Source organism: Pinus tabuliformis, chromosome 6 (assembly GCF_031772625.1).
Source record: "Pinus tabuliformis cultivar Carrire ecotype Pingquan chromosome 6, CPIR1, whole genome shotgun sequence".
Taxonomy (NCBI): domain Eukaryota; kingdom Viridiplantae; phylum Streptophyta; class Pinopsida; order Pinales; family Pinaceae; genus Pinus; species Pinus tabuliformis.
In genome coordinates this window covers 1,960,100,495-1,960,112,273 of record NC_142292.1, presented here as the reverse complement: position 1 = coordinate 1,960,112,273, position 11,779 = coordinate 1,960,100,495, and the positions used below count along the sequence as shown (strand labels likewise).

The window sequence follows — 11,779 nt, the reverse complement described above, 5'->3', positions numbered from 1 at the left end:
TATTTCTAGCGAAATAAAGATTCATCACATATGGTGGTCTGGGATTTTGACCCGTGATACTATGCAAAAACGTTGTTTTGGTATAATCAATTCAGACTTTTATTTGGTGGTCTGGGATTTTGACCCCTGATACTATGCAAAAACGGTGTTAGGTAAAGTTAATTCAGACTTTTATTTCTGGAAAATATTAGTTTAATTTGGTGTTATTTAAATATTGTATATTGTGTAATTTTTGTTCACAAAATTTGATTAATTTTTTATTATTGAATTTGCATTTTTATTATTTAAAATTTGTTTTTGATTGCATATGAATTTAGGTTATACAAAATTTTAAACACATAAAATGTAGAAAAATCACCATTCAAACTAATTTGTGATTCTAATAAATCTTTTAAAAAAATTAAACAAAACAATATAATAAAAAAATACAGTTGAAACTTTTAATTGAACTCTGTGATAAATATGAGCTGGAACCTAATCCTGAGATTTTATATATCAGTTAAACGATAAATGATAAAGACAATGATGACTCAAAATTAATAAACTCAACTGTAATATACATCTCAAGAACAGTAGCGTGATTCAATGACGATGAGAGGGCAAAGTCATCTGGTCAACTACTTGGAAATTAGCAATATGATGCCATATCTTATTACGGGTAAGGAAGCAGACCCGGAGGCCCCCACCTCTTCCAAACTCATTGCCTCTACCTAGAAATGGCGTGGACATCATTCAAGGCATTCATCCTTTCCACGGTTTCTATCGTCTCTGCTTTCAATTATCAGGCTTCAGAAATTTGAGCAGCGTCTCGTTCAAATCAGTGGGTTTCTCGAACCAAGGAACATGCCCGCACTCTTTTATCACGACGAGCTCAGCCTTCTCTCCGATATGCCTGCAAATATAACCCTATCACAAACTAAAAATCTAAACTTTTATTTGGAGGATGTAATGTTGCATACAATGCTACGAGTAATTGACTTCATTTGCATTTTGGAAATCAATTTTGATAAATGAAGTTGTTACCTTTGTAGAACATAGGCTTCTTCTAGTCTGAAGATTCTGTCCTCTTCTCCCCAAACTATTAGAACATCCTGCCAGATTTTATTGAAATATAGGGAGCTTAAATTTTAATCACAATTTCGTAAAAATGCAGAGATGAAAAGAAATGATTGAATCCAATATATGGCACAGAAGGCAACCTGGTTCAATCTTGGTAGTGGCTGCTGCAAATTCTTTGACCCGATGACAATCCCATCCACGACTTGTGATCTATGTTCTCTGTTTCTTCCCATGGCCTTCAGAAGTATTTAGATTTCAAACTCAGTGAGTTTTGCCGTTAGATAATTTACTTTTAGGGCTGAGAACATAGATTTCAAAGCCAGAGTCTGCTGCAAATTCTTTGACCCGATGACAATCGCATCCACGACTTGTGATCTATGTTCTCTGTTTCTTCCCATGGCCTTCAGAAGTATTTAGATTTCAAACTCTGAGTTTTGCCGTAAGATAATTTAATTATATAAATATGATTGCTATTATAGTTTTAGGGATATGGTTTAATGGTTAGGTAAGAAATTTAGTTCTACAAAAATTCTGGTGTAATCTGAAAGCTATGTAGACGAAAAATGTTTATTGAATTAAAAAAAAAACATGATTGATATTTTTCCATACCTGAAACATGTCTGTGTATATGAAAGCAGGAAGCCATGGCATCTTGTAAATAGTAAAATTCATGCCTTTTCTCAGATCTTGGGCATTGGCTGGAAGGAGGACGTCTTTGATGTCGTCGAACCCCAATTCTTGGAGAAGAGGATCGTTGGTCGACGGCGTCATGCAAATTGCAGAGCTGACGATAACCAGGCGACGGACAAGGTTAGGGTATTTGTGCGCCATCCAGAAGGCAACGAAGCCACCGTAGCTATGCCCCACCACGATCACGCTCTCCACCCCAAGATATTCCACCATACCCTTCATGCACTCCGCTTGAAAGAGCTCGCTGCGCTCAGAGCTGGTCGTGGTGGAGTCCCCAAACAATATGAGATCTGGAACTAGGAGATCGAAATGCTTTCCGAGAGCGCTGATTTGGGAGGTATCCCATCCCATAAGGCCGTCTGCCCCGAAGCCATGAATGAGAAGTATAGCCGGCCGCTGACTCGTCACTGCGTGTGGACTATCATTCCGTAAAACCCAGCAGTGCAGGGAGGTGCCATTGCTCAACTGTATTTGCTTGGACTTCAGGCCCAGGAAGATCCAATGAGCTCGCTTCAGCTTTTTAAGGAATTCTGTAATACTGAACCCAAAGAATCCTGTCATTTGAACTCCAGATCGATGGGGATTGCTTCAGAAAGTCTGTGTTGAATATAGGGAAGCCCGGCAGCGTCCCTGATTAAATAGCAACGAAACGGCCGCCCAAAAGCTGAGCAATGTTTCATGGGTCAAACATTGCTAACTAAATAAACTCCCGTCCGGCAGCTGTCATCAATCAATTCTACAATCCATTCAGCCCGCCGTCAGATTGTGATCTCTTTCCATCATTAAAATCAAACGCGTTATCTGCTAAATGTTTGCTTTATCTAGTTTCTCAAAGACCGGAGGTTTGCACAGTCAAATAGATTTTAACTTCCTTTTGGTGTCACTAGGTTTTTTTTTTAAATGAGATCAGCTGAGTTTGCGTGTAGTCAGATTCTGCACGTTCCTATCAAAATCTCAACAGTTAATTTATTATTGTAATTTAAGATATAAATTATTTTATGTTTTAAAGTTTTACGTATTTTGTTTGGTGGTAGTTCAATTGTAGTAGGATATATGTGAAATTAGTCTTTCAGACTAATCGCATAGTTAAGATTTGGTTTGGTCGACATTTTGAACTAACTAATGTGGTTGGTTCATCCTCATGACAAGGTGAGAAATCAATCGATCTGAAGGAATAAATAGCAAGATGCATCATTGCCCAAAGTTAGAAGTTGATGCATCCAATGGCTTGGGTAATGATGCATCCATGCTATTTATTCGATTGATTTCTCACATTATCCTGAGAATTAACCACATTAGTTGGTTCAAAACGTAAATCAAATTTTAACGATATGAGTAATTCAAAAAACTGATATCTATATTATAAATCACAAAAAATCTTAAATCTAATATGTGAAATTGTTGAAACTAAAAATTAAAATTGTTGAAACTAAAAATTAAAATGTTGATCCAAAACCAGAAATATCCTCTTACATATTTCTAATATATAATGATAAATAGAGTGTTCATCGAAAACCGTCTATTACAAAATCCGCAGGCAGATATTCCAAAATTCTATTCAACAAATTTACCATCTTCTCAGTACGATGCAGTGGATAGACAAATCGCCTACGTTTCTTAGTATCGTTAATGAGTTGAGAGGCAATCTTGACACGTAAAAATGTTACTTCCCGCAAAATTGGCATTCTTCTTTTTCGCTGAGGAGGTTATTACAGTCAACGCATCTCATTTATCTCAGAAATATATGGGAATTATTTTGTTAGTGCTCTGAAATATATTTATATGTGAATGTATTTATTCTCAAAGAAAGGGAATAAGCTAGGTACACATTTTTATATAATAGTTTATTATTTTGTTTGCCAAGTTCACAAGTATATGACAATTTTTTTTAGAGTCAACGAGATTTATAAATAATTTTTTTGAGTCAACAAGATTTATAAATTATATTTTTATTTGTAAATTAAATTAAAATATAAAATATTTAATTTGTTTATAAGTAGATTGTTAATATAAGGAGTCTGCTGATATAAGGGTTTTTTTTAAATAAAATAATTTTATTTAAATTTATATTAGTTTTGGATTTATTGAGAACTGAGATTTTTACTTTTATTTTTATTTTTGTTTTTATATAATTTAATTGAATCAAAATGTTTACATAATATAATATAACAAGGCATTTTAACATCTCTTTCATACCAGGGTGGAGAGTGTTGCTAGCTCAAAAATGTAATAAAATTAAATTAAAAAAATATACATATTTACAAAATATTTTGATTGTGATATGAAAGGTGGTTTTTTGGTATGTGGTATTGATGAGCCATTATATTGGCCCACGATATAGTAGGGTTAATAATATTCATGGTAAAGTGGGGTGAGTATCCATGGTTAAAAATCTTGTTATATAGTAAGAATTATTTTGATTGTGAAATAAGAGATGATTTTTGTGCATGTGGTATTGATGAGCTATCATATTGGCCCATGGTATGGTGTGGTTAATAATATCTGTGGTAATATGGAGGTGAATATCCATTATTAAAAATTTTGTTATATTTTAAGTAATAAGTTTTACGTGCTTATAAATGAAATTTAAATATAGTTACAAAATTATTATTTTAATTCATATGGTAAAGTGGATCTTAATTAATAACTACTATTTATATCTAATATATTTTAATGTGATAAAGATGTAGATATATCTCAAAAGTAGTTATATATTTTTTTTCTTTTAGATTTGTAAAATTAAATTTTAATAAAATATTTATAAAATATTTTGATTGTGACATGAGAGATATTTTATGGGCATATTGTATTTGATGGCTCATGGTATTGGCCCATAGTATTGTAACAAAGCCTATTTACAAGTTAATAATATGTATGGTAAACATATTGTTATATTGTAAGTTTATTGTAAGTATGAAAAATTTGATGTGCTTATTAATTAAATTTAAAGATGGTTCCACAATCATTATTCTATTTTATAAGGCAAAATGGATCTTACCTTGTTGTTGATATATATATATATATATATATATATATATATATATTTCTTTCCTTTAAAAATTTATTTATTAATGTATTAATAAAAACAAAAATACAATGTAACAAATTGAATTTTATTATTTTTGTTACTTTTAACTTTTTATGGACACTACAAATGTTTACCAATACTTAATGTATTATAAATTAGACATATTAATATAAATTCAAGATATATTAATATGTTGAATTTATATTAATATGTTTAATTTATAATAAGTTAAAAGTAATCAAAATAATAACATTCAAATTTGTTACATTGTAATTTGTATTTATTAATAAAATTATGAATAGCTTTTTAGATTAAAAAAACTCATAATATCCATATTGCATTAAAATATATAAGCAACAAGAATAAGTTAAAATCCATTTCACCTTATAAAATAGAATAATTATTATGTAACCATATTTAAATTTAATTAATAAGCACATAAACTTACAATATAACAATATGTTTATATATAAGTTAAAATCCATTTCACCTTATAAAATAGAATAATTATTATGTAACCATATTTAAATTTAATTAATAAGCACATAAACTTACAATATAACAATATGTTTATATATTATTAACTTGTAAATAGACTTTGTTACAATATCTTTTTTTTTTCTATATAATACTACCTAAGCACTCATGGGTGATTTGAACCAGAGACCTATAGCAAGGAGTGTTTTAACAATACATCCATTCACCGTCAATCCAAAGCCCGGCTTTGTTACAATATCATTGACCAGTACCATGGCTTATTAATACAACATGCCCAAAAACCATCTCTCATTTTCACACTCCAAATATTTTATAAATATTTTATTTGAATTTAATTTTATAACATTTTTTATCATAATTATTTTTCAGATATATCTGCACCTCCTCTATCACATGAAAATATATAAGATATAAATAATAGCTATAAATTATGATCTATTTCACCATATAAATTAAAATAATAATTTTGTAACCATATTTAAATTTCATTAATAAACAAAAAAAAAAAAAAAATTAAATACTTGCAATATATCAAGATTTTTAACCATGGATATTCACCACCACTTTACCATGAATATGCCCAAAAATCATCCATCATTTTACAATCAAAATAATACTTATATTATTAATCATACCATACGATGGGCCAATACCATGGCTCATTAATACCACTTGGCCAAAATCCATTCTCATTTGAAAATCAAAAAGTTTTTTTTTTAAATTAATTCTATTACATTTTTTGGTCAAGAGACAATCTTCATCCTAACATGGAAGAGTTATTGTAATGTCCAATTATATTATGTTATCTAAACATTTTGACCCCCTACAATTACACAAAAATAAAAAATACAATTATTAATTAAAACATTTTGACTCAGTGAAATTATATAAAAAAAAATTAAACTAAAAAATAAAATTAATAATTAAACTAGCTTAGATCCATCTGAAATCTGGATCTATCAAGCTCCAAGAGGGATCGAATATCTCCAGCTACAAAAATTTGCACCTTGAGAGATTTGATCCCTCTCGGGGAGTTAATGAAAGAAATGATTTAAAACTATGAATTTAACATCTTGTCAAAAAAACCAACTATCTATATTAATTGTATCATTGTCCATGTTAAATCAAATAGACATATTTTATTTATATATAAAAATAATCCATCATTATATATATTTCAATTTTAATGGATCTTTATCTTATATATTTGAATTTTTCTTTTTTTTTTCCATTATTTTCAATTAACTCAATATTAGTTTACATAACATTAAAACTATTTCACTCGAATGATATTGGGCAGAGGAAAACATCTACGTTACACTCGAATGATGTTGGCACAGGAAAACATCTAGAATTGACAAGTCCCTCCCCCACTCTTGTATTAACTCTTTTTTTGTTTCTTATTCCTCTCGTTTTCTACATTGAGAGCTTGACAAGATCCTCTCGTTTTCTACCTTAAGAGCTTGACAAGATCCTCCCCACTCTTGTATTAACTCTTGAGATCTTTTTTTATTTTCATTCCTCTATTTTCGTCTTTTTTCATGTGGAGTCTCTCTGAATCTTTGTGTTTGGATTCTTTTGTGTTTTTTTAATATTATTTTTAATTAATTCAATATTAGTTTACATAACATTAAAATTATCTTCACTCGAATCATATTGGGCAGAGGAAAACATCTACGTTACACTCGAATGATGCTGGCACAGTAAAATATCTACGTTAAGAGAGACGCTTCTCTAGAATTGACGAGTCTCCCCACTCTTGTATTAACTCTTTTTTTTTGTTTCTTATTCCTCTCGTTTTCTACATTAAGAGCTTGACAAGATCCTTCCCCACTCTTGTATTAACTCTTGAGATTTTTTTTATTTTCATTCCTCTGTTTTTGTCTTTTTTTCACGTGTTTGGGAGTCTCTTTGAATCTGTGTGTTTGGATTCAAATACTTGTTGGGGATGAGTTTGCTCCGTTTGAAATCACATCCCATTTATTTTTTAGCTGCAGTTTTATCTTTCTAAACAACTTATTTTGTTGATGTGGTACTTTTCCTAGGTCTTTACCTATTCAATGATGTTTGAGAGTGTGATTTCATCCATATCTATGTCCTTTGACTAAACAACATTCCTTATTCCCTATACATTTAGCATATCAGTTTCCTCTATTGGCATGTTCTTTGTGCATTCCTCTAGCACTTTTAATGTATGAGCTTCCACCTCTAGTTTCCATTATCCTTTTTTTCATCAGTTTCTTAAGGATGTACCTAATCTAGGATTTCTTGCTCTTCTCTAATTAATGCATAATAATGGTTTTTGGATTTAATGGGCTCCTCTGGTTTTTCCATGTCCTTTTCTCTAGGTTTTTCACAACGATGATTGAATTTCTAAAAACCCTCAATATCGAATTTCTATTGATTTTCTTTCTTTTCATCCCTAAGACTCGGGGGCCAATCCTTGAAGAGATGGTCATATTCATGGCACCTACGAAATTTGAATGGTACATGCTCATAATCTAGAGTTTTTTTTTTTTAAACTTCATCATATTAGGTGTAACAACCCTAGTGAAAATTCCATGTAATAAAGTTAATAAAGTAAAAATAATAACCAAGATCACGGGACATGTATTTGAAGCTGAATTTTGGAAAAAACATCCTAGCATGGGCATTCATTTAGTTTATTATGGCTCAGGGAAATTGAGAAAGGTTTTGAAAAGGCAAGTGGCATTAATTGACATTTTATTTATGAAAATAATGGGAGTTATGAGAAAATGAAAGTGAAAGGTCATAGGTTGCATGTGAGGAAGAAAATAATGGAAAATTAAGAAAATAGAGGCCTCATTAATAAAAAATCTCCTCAGGATTAGTTCACAATATTTTGTTAGTTTATTTTTGGAGCTTTCTCTCTGTTTTCTCTCTCTCATACTCTTGGAAACTTAGAGTATTCTTGGAGCATTCTAGCATTGGGAAAAAGAAGGACAAGAAAGTAAGAGAAAGCAAGGATCAAGCAAGGAAGAGCGAGATTGAAGCAGCTACAATGAAATTACTTGCAGGTATCGAGTGGCATATATGATTTCCTTGCTAGTTTTAGGAATGCATAATACAAGCATGCGTGTTTTTAGTTCTCTTGCTATCATTGGCATAGGTTTTCTAGGTGTGATAGTGTATTTCAACCTTGCCTTGTCATTTTTGGATCGCCATGATGTGATGGGGTTCTCTTGTTTTGGTTGAGCTGGATTGCCAAATTGATTTGAAGTTGAGTGGGGTGATATTAGGATTAATAAAAAGGCCTAGCAATGCATTGGTGGGATATATGGTAAAGCGTGGTTGTGAGGATCCTTGATTAGGCGTAGGAATCCCTTAACCAGTAATGGCAGGACACACGTAAAGCCCAGAATGTGGAGACCTCGTACACCTAGGAATCCCTTGACCAGTAATGGCGAGATACACGATAAATATGAGAGGTGGAGACAGGAAAATTCCCCATAGTTTAGGTGGAGAGATGTGGAGGCATCCATGCTTGTTTAGGGCCTAGTGATCCAGTGGGATTGCGGTATATCTTGGTCGTATTGATGAAGATTTCGGGCCTAGGAATCCCTTAGTGGATATACAATAAATCCCAAGGAATCCTTGATTGGTTTTTTTGTGAGTCCCACATTCATGCTTGGAATATGACACGAGGATGATTGGCTAAAAGAAATATTTGGTTCATCCCAATCTATGTTCAGGTGGTTCATGAAAGTCTCTAACATGGTTGGCTTATGCATACATTAATAAAAACTCATTTTCCATTGGTATTTCATGTGTAGATGTACTTGTTAATATGTGGTTTTTATGGTTGTTCCACTCTTATTATTATGTTGGTTATACGCTGGTTATAAGCATGGTTCATGACAAACTTTGGTTATGGCTCTCATCATGATTTTATTACTAAAAGAATTTGAATAAATATATGATCCAAATTGGATCCTAGAACACTCTCTAAGTTTTCATGAACTCTGTAAAATTCATGCCAAAGTTTCAAAGTCTTATAAAGATCAATCTTATCAGGGATAACCTCATAATAGTTGCAATTTGTGATCAGCGCAGAGCAACGAGGACCCTCGGTCAATTGTGCAGACCGTCGGCCCCATGGTAACACGCACTACCACAAATTAACAAAACCAGATGTCAATTCAAGAAATAGGGGCAGTTTCTGATATGAGTCAATTCAAGTCGCTAATCGCATATCGTAGGGAAAACCCCTCAAAAAAGGAAAAACCCCGAGCGCCCGAACCCGCAATAATTATAAATTGTAGAAAAATATCATTTTGATTCTGTCAAAAGCAGGGTCCCACAAAAAAACTGGTAGAATATTGGAAGGGCTTTGAACGGTAAGCGGTTTCAACCGAGTCCCACCCGATGCCACACAATGGGTGCCACGCATCCGGCAGAAGAGAGAGAAAATCGTTCACATCGGACGGGTAAACATCATGTTACTTACCCACCCGATATGGACGATGACCGTAGGATCTAGGGCCCCTAGATCGACGGCAGAGATATGTTCTGATGGATGACCGGACCTGACGAGGAAACCTAACAGAGTTTTATATGATTTGAATTTTGATATGGACGATGCATTGGCAGAAGACCGTGTTCACGAGCATTCTTGGAGTTAACAGAATAAGCGGTCGTTTTGAAAATGTCCAAGAGAACTGACACCCAATTCATTACGGAATAGGTGGTCACCTCCCTGTGAGGCGTTATACAATGATGATGACGCAGAACAGGAGAATTCGAATGGATAGAGGTAGGGGAACCGGAAAGCTAGGAAGCGGAAATGAACAGTCAGAATGCAGATTGGCCTTAAAGCCACAAACTGACAAAGAGAGAAGCAAGCAGTAAAGCAGTGAGCGAGTTAAGAAATCTAAGAGAAGAGAATAGAGAGAAGAAGTCAAGCTGATCTATAGAAGCAAAGGCAGCATTGAAACAGAGACAGAAAGAGTCAGAGAGTCTGTGTAGTCCAGAAAGGGCTTGAGAGGTTCAAGTGAACTCCTCTGTATATGCCTAACATATAGTGAGTATCAGTTTGGGCTCATACTATTGTGACCAATAGAGGTCGAGATTCAGTAAGGAGAGTTTGTGTACTCCAGAGACTTGGGGAATCCAAGTACAGTCTTGCTAATTTATATCTGTTGAGTGAGTTGGGTTGTAAAATTTCAGAGCTTATCATGTCCCATTTTAACAAAATATGAATAAGGAGAGGAAACCACCCGATCTCCTCCTCTCATAACTTATATCATAAGGCTCGAGGACAAAACACTGTTGATGTTAAGTGATTACCAACAATGAGGCAAGATCCCCAAAACGCTAGGAAGAAAATGGTTTCGGAGACATAGAAAGGGGGCATAACCCAACATTAAACTCATATAGTGTTCATATCATAGAAAAAGAAAATAACAAATCTATGCAAACCATACTTACTAGGGATTCAATCAAAAAGAAATACCATACCAAGTGCATTCATATTGATGCATAAAAAATGAGGAAAAAGTAAAATTATATACTGAGCATATAACAGGGGACAAAGATTTTTTATATGTTGTATAGCAATATGTGTGTTATAAGGTATTGTTTATACAATACCCCTCGCAGAAGAAAAAAAGAAGTAGGATGGAGAAATGGCGGTTTCAGAGTATCATGGGAGTATCGAGAGTGGGAGGGAGAAAGAAAACACTATAGTAATATTAGGTCCATAGTAGCCTCATATTCAAGCCTATGACCCTAATATTGATATTGAATTCATGTTAATGTTAAATTCTTAAAGTGACATTCCCCTTTATCTTTCATTTTCATCCTTTTACTTAAATTTTTAACATTACCATGAAATGACTCATGATGTTTGAAAGTGGTTCTCACCTCATTGGAATTCATATGGAGAAAGTAGAATTTTAGATCTCACTCAAAATCTGGCAGACTTATCAGTTTTTCAGGATTTTAGGATTGGGGGGATTGTAGTGTTTCCATTGGATTTTGTCATGTACTAGGGTATGGAACTCATATTTAATCAGGAGAAATAATCCCTCTATGTAGCTTGATGTTAATAGTGACATTAGTTGTTGAACTCCTCTATCATGACCCTACTAAAAATGTACCCATCAATCAAACAAAATCTTTACTTGACCTACTACATTTTTTCTATCTTATGTTAATGCTTAGAGGGTGATATTAATGAGAAATATCCCAAGATAGGCAATGTTTTTGATGATATGTAGGTCATATACAACCTATTTTTCGGTGAATTTTAAGTTGAGAGATGGATTCAACTTGATGTTATTTTAGTTATGTGCACCCTTACATGCTATATAAATGAGAACTTGTAATTTTTGGACCTATCATTGATGAAGATTATAACTACTAGATGAATGATGTTATATGGTTTAATCCATGTTTTTATGTTCTTTATCACTAATTCATCATTCTATATGTTTTTGTTGACACATATGCATCAAAATATATAAAATTATATGTAACATAAAA

The 11,779-nt window shown here is 32.8% G+C and overlaps 1 protein-coding gene across 1 annotated transcript; it reads right to left on the bottom strand.

Moving 5' to 3' along the window:
* Positions 1-535: 535 nt before the first annotated feature.
* LOC149267012 (uncharacterized) lies at positions 536-2,399 on the bottom strand. The gene is made up of 4 exons (XM_089397850.1): positions 1,669-2,399; positions 1,200-1,295; positions 1,024-1,091; positions 536-892 (listed from the first exon to the last, which is right to left on the bottom strand). Exons 1-4 carry the CDS (start codon positions 2,308-2,310, stop codon positions 775-777), a joined length of 924 nt encoding a protein of 307 aa, XP_089253976.1. The 5' UTR covers positions 2,311-2,399; the 3' UTR covers positions 536-774.
* Positions 2,400-11,779: the final 9,380 nt, after the last annotated feature.